The 17,818-nt window shown below is 38.9% G+C and overlaps 1 protein-coding gene and 1 pseudogene across 2 annotated transcripts; both read right to left on the bottom strand.

Annotated features, from left to right (window-relative positions):
• Nucleotides 1-6,346: 6,346 nt before the first annotated feature.
• LOC115133856 (uncharacterized) lies at nucleotides 6,347-9,294 on the bottom strand (annotated as a pseudogene).
• A 4,188-nt stretch (nucleotides 9,295-13,482) lies between these two features.
• Nucleotides 13,483-17,648, bottom strand: LOC115133490 (uncharacterized). 2 transcript variants are annotated; one of them, XM_029666754.2, is made up of 6 exons: nucleotides 17,572-17,648; nucleotides 17,071-17,415; nucleotides 16,869-16,910; nucleotides 14,236-14,451; nucleotides 14,044-14,078; nucleotides 13,483-13,947 (listed from the first exon to the last, which is right to left on the bottom strand). In XM_029666754.2, exons 1-6 carry the CDS (start codon nucleotides 17,612-17,614, stop codon nucleotides 13,813-13,815), a joined length of 816 nt encoding a protein of 271 aa, XP_029522614.1. In that variant the 5' UTR covers nucleotides 17,615-17,648; the 3' UTR covers nucleotides 13,483-13,812. The 2 variants fall into 2 exon arrangements, with proteins under 2 accessions (XP_029522614.1, XP_029522616.1); XM_029666756.2 differs by having other exon boundaries at nucleotides 14,269-14,451.
• Nucleotides 17,649-17,818: the final 170 nt, after the last annotated feature.

The following is a 17,818-nucleotide window of genomic DNA, read 5'->3' as shown; positions in this document are numbered from 1 at the left end:
AGGCTGGTGCTCTTGCTGGAATGCAACTAGACATACAAATTCGTGGCATGCGTGAAAATGTAATAATGTCTGGGATTCCTGAGGACGCATCCAATAATCTAGAGGGGGCGATCAGAAAGTTCATGCAATCCGCCTTGTAAACAGGGTGGCTTTCCACCAAATGCACAGACTTGGAGCTCGGAGCGACAAGACCAAGGGTCTCCAGCCTATCATTGCAACATTTTAACACTACTAACAAAAGGAGCTGATCAAAAGCAGGTGAAGGGAGATTAAAGGGACCAAATTCGGTCTCAATTACCAATTTTCCCGGGAGATAAACGGACGTTATAAGAGGCTGAATCTTGTACAGGGAGAGGGGTCAGCGTGCCTTTCTCATTGTGGACAAAGTCTTTACAGATGGACAGCTCTTAACCAGTTGCGACGAGCAAACCCATATCCGGGAGCGTAATCATAGCCTCAAATGCATTAGCATAATGCAACGGACATAAATACCCCTAGAAACTTTTCCTATTCATGAAAATCGCAAATGAAATGAAATAAATATATTCAAACACAAGCTTAGCCTTTTGTTAACAACACTGTCATCTCAGATTTTCAAAATATGCGTTACAGCCAACGCTAGACAAGCATTTGTGTAAGTTTATCATGGCATAATGCTATGCTAGGCTCTGCTGGCAGCAGGCAACATTTTCACGAAAATAAGAAAAGCAACCAAATTAAATCATTTACCTTTGAAGAACTTCGGATGCTTTCACTCAGGAGACTCCCAGTTAGATAGCAAATGTTCCTTTTTGTTGGCTGAGAAATCGACCGAAAAATTCTACAACTATAACGCCAAACTTTTTTCAAAATTAGCTACATAATATCGACAGAAACATGGCAAACGTTGTTTAGGATCCATCCTCAAGGTGTTTTTAACAAATATATTCAATAATAAATCTGTCGACGCAGTTGGTTTCTCATAAGAAGCGATTGGAAAAATGGCTACCTCAGTATTTTATGCAAGGTTTTCTGCGGGAGACACCATGTGACCACATGCCATATATTGTCCCTTACAGCCATTTTTCAAGGGAAATGCCTAAAAAGATGTCACAGTGCTCTAGACACCTTGGGGAAAACGTGGAAAACGTAATCTCATTCGTAGCTCATTCACAGCCATATAAGGAGTCATTGGCATGAGGCGGTTTCAAAAAATGCGGCACTTCCTGGTTGGATTTTTATTTCGCCTGTAACATCAGTTCTGTGGCACTCACAGACAATATATTTGCAGTTTTGAAACGTCAGAGTGTCTTCTTTCCAAAGCTGTCAATTATATGCATAGTCGAGCATCTTTTCGTGACAAAATATCTTGTTTAAAACGGGAATGTTTTTCATCCAAAAATTAAAATAGCGCCCCCTAAATTCAACTGGTTAAGAGACCGCTCCATAACACCATGGCTGTACTAAATTCTACGGGGACGTCAGGTTACGGGATAAAAGTATGGGAACTGTAAAAATATCTGAACACTATGAGCACACTCACTCAATTACATGTTCGCTTACACATATGGACTCATACATACACACACTTGATCTCTCTTCTCTCACTCTCTCTCTTCTCTCCCCTCTCTCTCTATTGTTGATAACTTTTCTATATTTTAATGTTTTTTTTTGTCTATATTTTGCATGTTTTGTCTACATGTTTATCTATGTTAACAACAAGCAATGGGGAATAGTAACGTATTGTATGGTATACATTTGTACTGTAGGGAAGCTGTCTCTACAGTAATGCCAGGTATCTTTCATGATCATGTGAAATGTCAATTGCTATGGAAATGCTGGGATGTGTTTTTCTATGAAAATTATGTTAAATGTAATTATGATGCAACTATGATGGTGATACGATATGGATTACAATTATCATCCTGAATATTAAGGCTATACTCACTTCATGTTACACACATAGACACTCTACCATGCAAATTGTCTGGGTTATTATTTATTTGGACATCACACATAGTGTGTATGATGTCTGGATAAGAGTAAGACTATCACTAAATCACATCCAATATCATACATATCAACCTAATCAGACTTTTCTAACATGTGTGGCATTGGCTCACAGGAAAACAGACAAGGGAATAAAACAAATATTGTTAGAACCTATTTCTTGAGTTCTAAATATCAGACATTTGAAATCTTTAATTTTGACTGTCATAATACCTCTTATGGTAGTAATTTTACAAGCACTAATTATGGTCAATTTAGACAGAGAATAGTATCTAGTTATGGTAAAGGGTGAAATAAGTATAGGCAGTTCTAATTGTAATGGTTTAGCAGATTCGAAAGAAAGAAGATCAGTCTTTATGTGGCTAAAAGAAAAGGAATATAACTTATATACTGTTTACAGGAAACTCACTCTACATCCTTAGATTAAGTTGTGTGGAAAAAGGAATGGTGAAATAATTCTGTCATGAACAAAGGAACTCAAAAGGTGTTGTCACATCTGTCGTAAGGAGGAAACCAAGGCGCAGCAAGCGTACATTCTTAATTCATTAAAGAAATGCACCACTGAACCAAGCAACGACCGACCGAAACGCTATACACATGAGTGCTAACAGGCAACTACACATAGACAAGAACCCACAAAATACCCAAGGAAATATGTCTACCTAAATATGGTCCCCAATCAGAGACAACGATAAACAGCTGCCTCTGATTGGGAACCAAATCAGGCCACCATAGACATACAAATACCTAGATTTACAATAATCCCGAGATATATAAAAAACCCTAGACAATAAAAACTAACATATCCACCATAGTCACACCCTGAATAATAAGGAAACCAAAGATAACTAAGGTCAGGGCGTGACAGGTGTGAAGATATTAATTTGAGAAAAAAATGTATCTGAATATACAAATAGTCAGGAATGATTCGCAAGGAAGGTAGATTTTTTTGAATATGAAAGTGGATATAAAAATAGATTTGGCTCATTAATCTATATTGTCCAAATATATTTATACCAATTTATTGAATTTACATGCAACAAACGATCAAATCATCATGGTGGGAGACTATAACACAGTGTTAAGTACCTCAATGGACCATGAAGGAAATCACTCAACAAACAATCATCACCGTGGCCTTAATGAAAAAGTATTAATAGGAGACAGAATGTGATCGGATCATCTAATTGGCCTTCACATAATTCTTATAGAATTTCCACTTGGATGGGGATATTGGAAATTAAACAAAGTGTACTGGAGGACCATTTTTAACTAAGACAAAATCATTTATAACTGAATATTTCCAGTACAATATAGGTTCAGCAAATACGCTTATTGTTTGGGATACATTTAAATGTACCTTCAGAGGTCATTCAATTCAATATTCATAACTAATAAATAAATAAAAAACTGTTTCTGTCTAACTAATAGTACAGGTAGATAGCAATAAAACGATAACTATAGAGATACAAAATAGGTTAGAGGAAAAACAAAAAGAACTGGAGGAACTTATTCAAGAACGATCTAATGTAAACTATTACAAAAATAAAGCAAACTAATCTCCACCCGGCACAGCCAGAAGAGGACTGGCCACCCTTCATAGCCTGGTTCCTCTCTAGGTTTCTTCCTAGGTTTTGGCCTTTCTAGGGAGTTTTTCCTAGCCACCGTGCTTCTACACCTGCATTGCTTGCTGTTTGGGGTTTTCGGCTGGGTTTCTGTACAGCACTTTGAGGTATCAGCTGATGTAAGAAGGGCTTTATAAATACATTTCATTTGATTTGATGGAATATGTCGAAAAATGCAACAAATTCTTCCTGAATCTCCAACACAGGAAGCTAAATATTTTAAGTAGATGTTCTCTTTTCCATCTCATCCTCACCCTTTGAATGATGATTACTGTAACAAATTATTTCCAAATAATACAAAAAAATTAACAAATGTACAGAAAGAGGAATAACTTTTAAAGGTATTAAAGCTATTAAGTCCTTTCAGTCTGGAAAAAACCCAGGGCTTGATGGCATACCGGTAGAGGGATATCAAGCCTTTTTTGATATACTCAAAGCTCCATTGTTAGCTTTTTTTAACTACTCTTATAAAAATGGTAGTCTGTCAGGTACTCTGCAGGAAGGTTTGATTTCACCAGTATTAAAACAAGACCCAGATGGCAAATATAAAGATCTAGTCTATCTAAAAAACTTAAGGCCTCTTACGCTTCAATGTTGTGATGCAAAAATACTAGTGAAATGCATAGCACTCATAATTAAAAAGGTTTTACCAGGTATTTTTCATCTGGATCAGAAAGGTTTTTTACATGAACGATACATTGGAGATAAAATACGACAAACGACAACTACTAGAAATAAGAGAACAGCAGGAAACATCTAAGAAGCCAGGCCTGGTATTTATAGAGGATTTTGAAAAGGCCTTTGGTAAACTAAAACTGGATTTAATTTATAAAAGCCTGGATTTTTCCAATTTCAGTGATTCTCTTATAAAATGGGTAAAAGTAATGTATAGCAACCCCAGGTTTAAAATAGTAAATAGCGGCTACTTCTAAGAAAGTTTTGAATTGTCAAGGAGTTAAACAATGGTGCCCGCAGTCACCATATCTATTCGTTATGGCCATCTAGCTATTAAAATCTGATCAAATAAAAACATTAGAGAGGATTAGAATTCCAAGGCTTTAAAGCAAAGGAGTCCATGTATGCCAATGCCTTAACCTCTCTGGGATAGGGGGGACGCAAATGTCCCACTTGGCCAATTGCCAGGGAAAATACAGAGCGCCAGATTCAAATAAAATAGTATAAAATTCTAATTTTCATTAAATCACACATGTAAGATACCAAATTAATGCTGCACTCGTTGTGAATCCAGCCAACAAAAAGGCTTTTCGGCAAAAGCATAAGAAGCTATTCTCTGATGATAGCACAACAGTAAACAAAGAGAGAATAGCGTATTTCAACCCTGCAGGCACCACACAAAACGCAGAAATAAAATATAAATCATGCCTTACCTTTGACAAGCTTCTTTTGTTGACACTCCAATATGTCCCATAAACATCACAAATGGTCATTTTGTTCGATTAATTCCGTCGATATATATGCAAAATGTCCATTTATTTGGCGCATTTGATCAAGAAAAAAACTGCTTCCAATTGTGCAACGTCACTACAAAATATCTCAAAGGTTACCTGTAAACCTTGCCAAAACATTTCAAACTACTTTTGTAATACAACTTTAGGTATTTTTAAATGTTAATAATCAATCAAATTGAAGACTGGTCTATCTGTTTTTAATACAGGAGGATCACAAACTTACGCTACTTTTCAAGTCTTGCGCAACTCTCAAACAGTACACATAACGTTACCCTGTTCCAAGATGGCTGTACTTCTTCATTGCACAAAGGAATAACCTCAACCAAATTGAAAAAACCTGGTGACATCCAGTGGAAGTGGTAGGAACTGCATCAAGTGCCTTAGAAATCTCGTTTCCCAATGAGACCTCATTGAATAGACAGTGACCTCAAAAACATTAATTCTGAATGGTTAGTCCTCGGGGTTTTGCCTGCTACATAAGTTCTGTTATACTCACAGACATGATTCAAACAGTTTTAGAAACTTAAGAGTGTGTTCTATCCAAATCCACTAATAATATGCATATCTTAAATTCTTGGCATGAGTAGCAGAAAGTTGAAATTGGGCACGCTATTTATCCAAAAGTGAAAATGCTGCCCCCTATCCCAAAGAGGTTTAGGTCATTCCATTAGTTTAAGTAAAATCTGAGTAAAATGGTCATTGAAGTGAATGGAAATAGCCGCTAAACTTGCTAGTCCATGTATGTACGTTACTGTACATTTGGTACTTACAACGGAGATGCAAAATAACCATACAGATGTTTATCGGGGTCATTTTGCAGTCCGGGGCCAAAATACCAAAAACAGTGTGTGAAAACTTTGTGAAGACTTACAGAAAACGTTTGACCTCTGTCATTGCCAACAAAGGGTATATAACAAAGTATTGAGATAAACTTTTGTTATTGACCAAATACTTATTTTCCACCATAATATGCAAATAAATTCATTAAAAATCCTACAATGTGATTTTCTAGATTTTTTTGTTCTCATTTTGTCTGTCATAGTTGAAGTGTACCTATGATGAAAATTACAGGCCTCTCTCATATTTTTAAGTGGGAGAACTTGCACAATTGGTTGCTGACTAAATACTTTTTTGCCCCACTGTATATAGTAGATCATGCTGTCATCATAATGTATTTTCTCATGGCTCCAACCCCTCAGAATCAAGACGGTGACGTGTTGAACTACGCAGCTGTCAGTTTCACCCCCAAGAAAAAGTCCTCCTCTAGAAGAGCAAGAGAGAAGACCAGCAGAGATGATGCAGAGAGAGGCTGAGGTTCCTCTTGGGGAGGTTGTAGACACAGCTCTGTATATGAGACCCAGCCTCAGGGCTCTCCACATACTGATCACTCCTGTCTCCATTGGTGTAAATGATTTCTGGACGGGATTCTCTTGAGTCATTTCTGAACCAATAGACACTGTTTTCTCCTGCACAAGTCCTGTACAGTTCAGAGTCACAGAGTCTCTTGGCTGGACTGCCTCAGACACAGCCTGCTGAACAACATGCTGGCTCCTTGTAGTTGCACATTTTACACAGTAAAACCATGGCTGATTGATGAATGTATAATGACATTATTTACAGATACAAAAAGCCTGACACCATTACATATTATTTGTTAACTTCTGTACTTGCCCTCATGCATCAAAAACACACAATTTCCAAATATGATTGTGGCATAATCGCATGCAGCACTGTAATACATCCCCACATCTGCCGGTCTGGCATTTGCAATGGTTAGCACAAAACTAGTTCCACTCTTCTCACCAGCAAACTCAGGGTTGAAAAACTCCCCATAGAATGATGGAGTGTTTAAGTGAGAGTAGAAGGGTTGCATCAACAAAGGTGGTTGTCTCACTCTCTGCTTGAACCAGTTGAAGTAATTATTTTTGTCTCCTAAGATGAGGCATTCCAAATCCACTGTGTCTCCAACGATAAAGGTCTTTAATATATGTGACCCTTTCAGGAAACTAGGCGTATGCCGCGGGTCACTTCACAGGAGAGTTGTTTGAACGTAAACATTTTTTAAATTGGCTTTTTTTTCGAAAATGTAAACTTTCATGTGCCTTAATTAATAACAAAGTTATATTTCAAGTGTTCTTTTAGCCAGCTAATGTTACATGTATGATCTTATTATTCGTATCTCAGAGCCATTGCTTGGCTAGTTATAGCCTACTGTTAGCTAGCTAACATTGAAATTGGTTGGTTAGCTACCTGCAAATTCATGCAGTGTTGTAACGTCATGAGTTCAGACTATGGTTCACTGTTTACCTAGCTAGCTAGCTACATGTCTTGTTAACTAGCTAATGTTGAACCTGGTTGGTTAGCTACCTGCAGATTCATGCAGGGTAGTGACATCTTGAGTTGGGATTATGGTTCATTGTTTAGCTAGCTAGCTAGATACATATCTTAACAACATAATCCACTATGCAAGTAACCATTTCAGGTGCGTTCGTAAATTCAGTCTGGCCATATACTCCGATGAGCACTCTTGTCTGAGTGTGCCAGAGCACGGAATAACTGATGAATTTAAGAACGCTCAACACCTATTGAATATGGCTGGTGTCAGTAAACGTCGGCAAAATAGCATAATTAAATTGTTGCTAGCAGCACAGTTACAATCACCATATGCTCTGGATAACATGATAAACAGCCTAACCAGCTCTGCTAGGGTGAGTAAAATGGTCAGTGGGGTGTTCTCTCATTTGTATCTGTAAGTAGGTAGCAAGCTAGCCAATGTTAGCTAATTAGCTTGGGTGCTTGAATGCCATTGTGAGGTCAGAACGTTCGGAGCAACCCTACTCATCGTCCAGATTGTCCAGTGTGTGCTCTAAACGCTCCGAGAGCGAAACACTTTGAATTTACGAACTGACAATCTGACAGCACAGTTGCAGTCAACAACGCTCTGGATAACATAACAGCCTAACCAGCTCTGCTAGGGTGAGTAATGTTCAGTGAGCTGTTCTCTCATTTGTGTCTGGAAGTAGCTAGCAAGTTAGCCTGGGTGCTTGACTGCTGTTGTTAGTACAGAATGCTTTGATCAACCCTTAAAGAGATGGTCTGGGCTAAATCTTAAGAGGGTGTAGACAAAGGGCTCTCCAGTAGTAGTACCAAAACATTCAAAGGCTTTCAACTTTCAAAGCAGATTTATTTTCCCATTGTTCCTCAATTGTAGTGTCTGATATACCATTTTGTAGTCTCTACATTTATCAAATGTAAAAAACACCACTTCACATGTTGCTACATAAGACCGATTTCAGCCCGGTTGGTCACATATCAGACTGTCTGACGGTTGCAAGAGACCACCCTTAAAATAAATATATGAATACTTGAATATCTTCACATGGTTTTGTAACTTCCTCATCTGTACACTGTATGTTATTTCCAGGCAAAGTTCTGCCAGACATTTTTTTTATACAGAACTGGAGTGAGGGACGACATGCCTGATTGGCTGCTGTGTCGTCAATAAACACACAGTACAGGACAGATGCAGATACTTTTTTGCACCACTGCAGATGGCAAAATCGGTCCGCTAATACAGGACTAGGAAAGGCCCAGTGCACTACTTTTGTGGGGGAAAAAACAACTTTTTGGTTAGTAGACCGGCTATGTCGAGCGCTGGGGAGAGGGAGCGGGTTTAATACCCGCTCCCCCTGATGCTCAGCTCCAGCAACAGGACGCCGCCGGAGGAGATGCAAACCCGGATGATATTGGAGTCCAGGATGTCCGCCAACGGGACACAAGAGAGTTCCTCAGGACCGTACCTCTCCCAGTCCACCAGGTACTGGAGCCTACTCCCACAACGTCGGGAGTCCAGGAGGGACCTAACAGCATAGGCAGATGTCCCCTTGATGTCCAGGGGAGGCGGAGCGGTGTCACAGGGGACGGCATCAGCCAGAGGACCAGGAACCTGGGGAGCAGGAACCACCGGCCTGAGAAGGGAAACTTGAAAGAAGTGTGAGATCCGGTAGTTAGTGGGGAGTTTTAAATGATAGGTTACCTCATTGACACTCCGAAGGACCTTGAAGGTCCCCACAAACTGTGGGCTCAGCTTCCGGCAGGGCAGGCGGAGTGAAACTCCTTAGAAACCTCCCCAGCTCCTGGTTGGTCCTCTCCACCTGCCGTTGGACTTAGGCCGGCCGGTACCCGGATATGAGGCTGACCGTGACCCCCATCTTTGCCATAAAGGCCTTTCATACATGCAACATGAATTGGGGACCAGAGTGCTGGAAGACCTGCTGGAATAGTACCTCAGCGACCTGGAGAGCGTTAGGTAGACCAGAGATAGCGATAAAACGGCAGGATTTAGAGAATCTGTCAACAAACACAGTGAACCGGAAAGGTAAAACCATCAGAAAGGGGAAGATCAGTCATGAAGTCTATAGACAGATGTGACCAAGGCACGGGAAGGGGAAGTAGTTTCCCTACAGCATGCCTGGGAGATTTGGATTGTGCACATACAGAGCACGAGTTGACATAGTGGGCGACGTCCTGTCCTAGGTGGGCCACCAGTACTTATCGGAGAGGGATTGGACGGTGCGGGTGATACCTGGGTGTCCAGCGGCGAGGGATGTATGTGCCCAGGTAAACAGCCGATATCTTACCCCCATGGGCACGTAGATGTGATCACGTACAAAACACACGAATACTACCTAATGATTGAGGGGGAGTAATCAAGGAGATAATGATCACCAGGTGTGCGTAATGATGGGGAGCAGGTGTGCGTAATAACTGTTGCCAGGGCCCGTGGTTAGTAGACCGGCAACGTCAAGCGCTGGAGGGAGAGGGAGTAGGTGTGACAATATGTATGATATGGATAAGTACTTGTTCTCATTTCAGTTTATGAGATGGCATGATTATGATTGGTCATCTCATATGTTTACAGTCAAAGGTATCAGTATTATTATTCTGATTATGAATGCCTTCTCAGAGAGCACACTAGTCATGCACTTTTCTGTGATATGGTACTCTTGAATGTATAAACTGAAGAGTGCTTTTACATTTACATATTGTCTCATTCTGATGCTCTGAAAATTACCAATAATACTGTAGGCCCTGACCTACTATATCTCCATAGGATTCACAGAAAGAGATTGTATCGATATAATTTGTATATCCTCTCAACTTTCTCAAGTTATTGAAAAAAATCTGATAGATGTCAGGCATAGCATGTTATATAAAGTCTTTTTTTCCGTTGTCTGATGAGCGTAGTGACAAAAACAGTTTGTGGTCTGCATATAAACATGTGGTATGAGTGTGGTCCAGAAAGAAGGTTTGGTGAAGGTTCCCTATATTCCCTATATAGGGCACATACTGTACTGTACCTCTGACCAGAGGCACTTCTTTTGACCAGGGCCCATAGGGTGCTATTTCAGAAGCACACTTGTTATTTGGTTGATGCTGTAGAAAGATAACAGTTTTGTCAGTGAAAAGTAAGCCTTGATGTGTACATGGCCCACCCTCCTGCCTCCCTGAAAAGTAACAATATACAAACTATGGGCTGAAACTGTTGGACCTGAGGGTTTGTTAATCAACCTCCTCAGAATCTCTCTGTCCAGCAGAAATAGTGAAATCGAGTGTGTGTTGACCAAAAACACAACAAGGCGTGTCCAAGACCTTAGCAACACAATTAGCAACATGATTATTTGTATGCACCTCAAACTGCCTTGGTAACAAACCATAACAAATATAGCACAGAACAGATGAGGTGTGAAATCAAAAGTACCAAAGAAAAAAACATTTATGTTTTGTTGTTCAGTGGAAACTTCTCATCACAAAGACCTTTGTATGAGATGTACGTGTTTTTTTCCATCCCTGTTCACACCAGCAAGGTGACACTGACCACAGGTCGAGGATGTTGTGTCTGCAGCGAATGCATCAGATGAGAGTTTGCAGAGAGCCTCAACCTGGACTCAGGGGTAGACATAACATAGTAAATGTAAATCTGGGATACTCCAATTAGTATGATATGTTACGTTTCATATGGTATGTATTAATTTGTGGATGGCTATCATCCATTTCGTATGATATCCTCTCTGGCTCAGGTGTGCCACTAGCGACCCACCTCAACAACATCCGGTGAATTTGCAGAGCGCCAAATTCAAAATACAGAAATAGTCATAATAAACATTTATAAAAATACAAGTGTTATACATCGGCTTAAAGATTAACTTCTTGTTAATCCAGTCGCTTTGTCAGATTTCAAAAAGTCTTTACAGCGAAAGCATACCATGCGATTATCTGAGGACAGCGCCCCGCTTACAAAAGCATACAAACATTTTCCAACCAAGTAGAGGAGTCACGAAAGTCAGAAATAGCGATAAAATTAATCACTTACCTTTGAAGATCTTCATCTGGTTGCAGTCACAAGAGACCCAGCTACACAATAAATGTTTGTTTTGTTCGATAAACTCCCTCTTTATATCCCAAATACTCTGTTTTGTTGGCGCTTTTTGTTCAGTAATCTACTGTCTCAAAGGAGGTCAAAACATGCAGACGAATACATCCTAATAGTACTGGTAAAGTTCGTTGAAACATGTCAAATGATATTTATGATTAATCCTCAGGTTGTCAATTGTCTAAATAATCGATAATATTTCAACCGGACAATAGCATATTCAATAGAAAGGAAAAACAACGAAGGGCGCGCACACGGTCACACGCGCAAACCAGCACTTCATGCTTCCCCAGTCCATTGACAGAAAGTTCTCATTCTTCTTCATTTTTCAGACAACAAGCCTGAAACAATGTCTAAAGACTGTTGACATCTAGTGGAAGCCATAGGAACTGCAATCTGGGTCCTAATCCATTAGATATTCAATAGGCATTCAATTGAATCCTGCCCACATAAAAAAATCCCACTTCCTGGATGGATTTTCCTTAGGTTTTCGTCTGCCATATCAGTTCTGTCATATTCACAGACATTATTTTAACAGTTCTGGAAACGTTAGAGTGTTTTCTATCCAAATCTACAAATTATATGCATATCCTAGCTTCTGGGCCTGAGTAACAGGAAGTTTACTTTGGGCATGCTTCTCATCCAGACGTCGAAATACTGCCCCCAAGCCATAAGAAGTTTTAATTAAGTTATGAAATACAATTCATATTATATGTTACGAATTTGCAAAACATACTATTTGTTACAAATTCCAATTTATTGTGGCAAACGTTAGCTATGAGGCTAATGCTAATGTTAGGTAGGTGGCTAACATTAGCTAGGATAAGGGTTAGAGTTAGGTGTAAAGGTTAGGGTCAAGGTTAGGGTTAATGTTAATGTTAGGGTTAGGGTAAAGGGTTAAGTTTAGAGGAATGGTTAGCGAACAAGCTAACTAGTTGCTAAGTAGCTAAAATGTAGTAAGTAGTTGCAAAGTTATTAATTAGCTAAAATGCTAAAGTTGTCTGTGATGAAATTGGAACACACAACCTTTGGGTTGCTAGAGGTTCACATTAAATGGATAATCATCCCTCCCGACCAACGACCCTACTTTTTTTTTGCCTTAAGCAACCTTCTGTCTTATGTAACCATACCAAACGTAACATATCATACTAATTAGAACTTCCCTGATTTACATTTACTATGTTACGTCTAGTGTATGAGACCAGGCTGAGAGCATTGACAACTGCCTCGGCACACAACATTAGTGCAGTAGGCCTATTGTTTATGGATGCGTTCCCTATGCATGCAAACACATCATGTATGCACTATGATTGAAGTATGCCTACAAGTGCACAAAAGTGTTCAAGAAGTTGAAAAAAAACGAACATGTTATGGACTGTTTGAACATAGCCCACTAAATGCATGGTTATTTTACTAAACAGCAGATTTGTATTTTTTGGCAGTGTACCGGTGGCGGTGTACAGGTGTCCCAAACCCCAGATGTCCACTCATATCATTGTACATCATGCATTCAAATAAATTCAACCATACAATTACGATAACAACAGCAGATCATGTTTTGAAGTATAATAGTGTTTGTCATTGTACACTTCGCACATTGTGCACAACTCTCTAGTCTAGAGCCTGGAGTAGTTTGGTTTTGGTCAGGTATTTTCAGTCTAGCGGTAGGAATGGAAATTGATGTGGGGCCTGAATGCTGATAAGAGATTGTGTGGTTAGACAGAGAGAGAAACAGAGAGAAAGAGAGAGAGAGAGAGACAGATACAAACAGAGAGAGCTCCAGGCCAGTCTTCCTGTGGTGCAGATTGCTCGTCTTCATCAGAGAGAGAGAGAGAGGACTTTACCTCAGTGGAAAATAACAAGGCCTATCAGTGTTACCATTATCATATATATTATACAAACTAGTGCCCCTCATTTTGTTGCGGTATGCATCCTAAATCTTATTACACAGAATTAGAGATACACGCCCAGGGCCATGCCATCTTTAATATCAAAAAGTAGTAAAATATTGGTAATCAGTCAAAAAAATATAATAATAATATTACACTATCGTTCTGTCAAGACTATGATAGGCCCAGTGTTGTTCACCTCAGCAGGTCTCACTCAACACTGAGCTGCTCCTTCCTGTCACTCACAACACAGGAAGTGATGCGTTCCTCACTGGCCCCTCCTCTACCTCAGCACTCAATCACGATGGCTGTCACAAGGGGATTTTTGACTACTACTATTCAATGTATTACATCAGTTCTTTATCAGTGCTACAGTACACTGATATCAACATTAAAACATTTGACAATTATCTTGTGGCAGCATAAACAACATTCGACTCCATCTCCATCATTTGACCTTCAGCTCTCTTCTTATTTCTGGACCTCTTCTGACGGAAACTCAGTGCTGAGTAGTTCAGAGACTCTGGGTCCTGATCCGGATCCTGTAGAAAACATATAATAAGGTTAGAGGTATCAAACAATTCTAATCAAGTACAGTTATCTGGATGTCATTTACGAAATATGACAGTTTCTATTACCTGGCTATTTGGTAGCTGCAGTTGAGCCTCGATACCTGAGTAAGGAAAGAGTAATTTGGGTCAGTACACAAACAGTTATTCAAACATACATTTTACGTTGTGTGTTACTGTAAAGAAATTTGGTCAGAGAGAAATACCCTAAGCATGTGTGTGCGTGGTTTGCTTTCAATTGATATAATCTGAGATATACACCTTTTAGAAAATGTTCATGGTCCTCCATCGTACCTGTGTTGTGTGTTTTTGTGTCTCGTCTGATCTTGAGGACCAGGATGAGGATGACTATCAGTAGAACAGCAGTCACAACACCCAGGATCACAACCAGGGAAGGGAGGTACGTCGTTCCATCATCATCCTCTCCTACTAAACTGATAGTTCCATCACAGTGTTTTGGTTTTGCTTCGGCTGTGCCTTCAGAAAGTCAGAGTGAAAATATGTTTTAGAAATGTTTACAAATTAATAAAAAATTCAAAGCTGAAATGTCTTGGGTCAATAAGTATTCAACCACTTTGTTAGAGCAAGCCTAAATAAGTTCAGATAAATGTGATTAATAACAAGTCACAAAATAAGTTGCATGGACTCACTCTGTGTGCAATATTAGTGTTTATTAACATGAGTTCTGAATGACTACCTCATCTCTCTACCCTACACATACAGTTATCTGCAAGGTCCCTCAGCAGAGAAGTGAATTTCAAACACAGATTTAACCACAAATACCAGGGAGGTTTTCCAATGCCTCACAGAGAAGGGTACCTATTGATAGATGGGTAAAAAAAAGAAGACATTGAAAATCCACTTGAGCATGGTAAAGTTATTAATTATACTTTGGATGGTGTATCAATACACCCAGTCACTACAAAGATACAGTCGTCCTTCCTAACTCAGTTGCCGGTGAGGAAGGAAACCACTCAGGGATTTCACAATGAGTTACAGAGTTTAATGGCTGTGATAGGAGAAAACTGAAGATGGATCAACAATATTGTAGTTACTCCACAATATTAACCTAAATGACAGAGGGAAAGAAAGTCTGAACAAAATAAAAAATATATTATTGTTTGCAATAAGGCACTAAAGTAAAACTGCTAAAAATGTGTAGAAGAAATTATCTTCATGTCCTGAGTAGAAAGCATTATGTTTGGGGCAAATCCAACACAACACATCACTGAGTATCACTCTTCATATTTTCAAGCATGGTGGTGGCTGCATCATGTCTTGTCATCGAAAAGGACAAAGTTTTTTTTAAAGATAAAAATATACATAATAAAGCTAAGCACAGGAAAAATCCTTGAGGAAAACCTGGTTCAGTCTACTTTCCAACAGACACTGGGAGACAAATTCACCTTTCAGCATGATAATAACTTAAAACACAAGGCCAAATATACACTGGAGTTGCTTACCAAGACGACATTGAATGTTCCTGAGTGGCTGAGTTACAGTTCTGACTTAAAGTGGCTTGAAAATCTATTACATGACTTGAAAATGATTGTCTAGCAATATGTTTGTCATTGCTAGACAGACATCTTCAAGTCTTTTCATAGATTTTCTAGCCGATTAACAGAGTTTGAAGAATTAAAAAATAATAATGGTCAAATATTGTACATTCCAGATTGTACATTCCAGATTGTACATTCAGATTGTACATTCTAGATTGTACATTATAGATTGTACATTCCAGATTGTACATTCCAGATTGTACATTCTAGATTGTACATTCCAGATTGTACATTCCAGATTGTACATTCTAGATTGTACATTCCAGATTGTACATTCCAGATTGTACATTCTAGATTGTACATTCCAGATTGTACATTCCAGATTGTACATTCTAGATTGTACATTCCAGATTGTACATTCCAGATTGTACATTCCAGATTGTACATTCCGGATTGTACATTCCAGATTGTACATTCCAGATTGTACATTCCAGATTGTACATTCTAGATTGTACATTCCAGATTGTAAATTCTAGATTGTACATTCCAGATTGTACATTCTAGATTGTACATTCTAGATTGTACATTCTAGATTGTACATTCCAGATTGTACATTCTAGATTGTACATTCCAAAGCTCTTAGAGACTGACCCAGAAAGACTCACAGCTGTAATCACTGCCAAAGTTGATTCTAACATGTATTGACTCAGGGGTGTGAATACTAATGTAAATTATAATTTACAAGAGTGGCAGGTAGACTAGTGGTTAGACCATCGTACTAGTAACCGAAAGGTTGCAAGATCTAATCCCCGAGCTGACAAGGTAAATACTTGTTGTTCTGCCTCTGAGCAAGGCAGTTAACCCACTGTTCCTAGGCTGTCATTGAAAATAAGAATGTGTTCTTAATTGACTTGCCTAGTTACATAAATATATTTCTGCATTTAATTTTAAATCAATTTGCTAACATGTCTAAAAACATGTTTTCACTTTGTCATTATGGGTATTTTGTGTCAATCTATTTAATCAGTTTTGAATTCAGGCTGTAACACAACAAAATGTGGAATAAGTCTAGGGGTGTGAATACTTTCTGAAGGCACTTTACATGAGAAAGACAGAGAATTAGTAATTAGTAAGAAAAAATAGGTATTTTTTGCAAAAAATTATAATGATGAAAAATATGTCCATCAATGGTTTGCCTTTGTTTCATGATAACTCCTGATTCGGTTGATAGGCATTTTATCTTTGTCATTACAGGGTATTGTGTGTAGATAGGTGAGATTATTATTTTTTTAATCCATTTTGAATTCAGGCTGTAACACAACAAAATGTGGAATAAGTCAAGGGGTATGAATAGTTTCTGAAGGTGCTGTACATGAGAAAGAAAGAGAAACTCACTTTTTGTCGGTGACTCTAGTATTTTCTCACCTCCGTTGTGCCCTATAACATCGAGATTAGTCCAAATAATTCATTTTTTCTCAATTTTTATACTAAAAAATATGTCCAACAAAGGTTTGCCTTTGTTTTATGACAATTCCTGATTAGGTTGTTATTCATTTTCAAATGTATCAAACGGCAAGATAAATAATTGAAAACGTACCTTGAATTTTTAGAACTGTTGCGTTGACAAAGAACATGTGGCTATATGGATACAATCCACAGAAATACAGACCACAGTCAGCTATTTCCACATTTGTGATTGTGAGAAAGACAGTGGTGTTGTTGCTGAACATTTCAAAATGGCTCCTTTGAAAACTATTGTGGAGATAAGGTGTTGAGTTAAAGCCGTACATAGACGAGATGCACACAGGCTCTGATCCGTTGACTTGCTTGAACCATGCTGTGTGTCCCACAGCCGTTGTAACATTGGAGCACTGCAAGGTGATGGTATCCCCAATACGGACCACCATAGTCTGACACTGAGAAACCAACACAGAGACCAAACCTGAAACACAGAGAACAAAGTGAATTACTATATTCGTTGAAATCACGTTAGAAATCAGGAAAAAGTGCTGCACTGAACATTCCGGTTTTCCGTGACGGATGCACTCAATCTTACTCTGTCTCTACAGTATGTTAGATTTAACAGTAGCTTACTTACTCAATCCATAGAGCAGTAGAGCTGGTAGGAAGGTTTTGGCCATTCTGTGTGTAGATCTATTCTGCTCTGTCTGGTTGTGAATCAGAGAGCACTATTCACTCTGAGATCAAAGGTGATTTCATTGGTAGTGGGCGTGGTAGTTGTTATTGGACCACAATGTCTATTTACAGAGAGCAGAATTGACAGAGACATTTTATGTGTAGTGTAAAAACAAAAGTTTAGCATAGGTATGTTGAATTAAAATGGA

The sequence above is a fragment of the Oncorhynchus nerka genome, linkage group LG8 (genome assembly GCF_034236695.1).
Source record: "Oncorhynchus nerka isolate Pitt River linkage group LG8, Oner_Uvic_2.0, whole genome shotgun sequence".
Lineage (NCBI taxonomy): Eukaryota > Metazoa > Chordata > Actinopteri > Salmoniformes > Salmonidae > Oncorhynchus > Oncorhynchus nerka.
This window is presented reverse-complemented; position numbering and strand designations above follow the sequence as displayed.

Excerpts from the sequence above, each read along its gene's own strand:
- LOC115133490 (XM_029666754.2), bottom strand. The coding sequence starts at position 17,614 with ATGGCCAAAACCTTCCTACCAGCTCTACTGCTCTATGGATTGA. Across the intron at positions 17,416-17,571 it reads TCTACTGCTCTATGGATTGA|GTTTGGTCTCTGTGTTGGTT; the intron begins GTAAGTAAGCTA and ends TCTGTGTTTCAG. Across the intron at positions 13,948-14,043 it reads TGCAGCTACCAAATAGCCAG|GATCCGGATCAGGACCCAGA; the intron begins GTAATAGAAACT and ends TGTTTTCTACAG.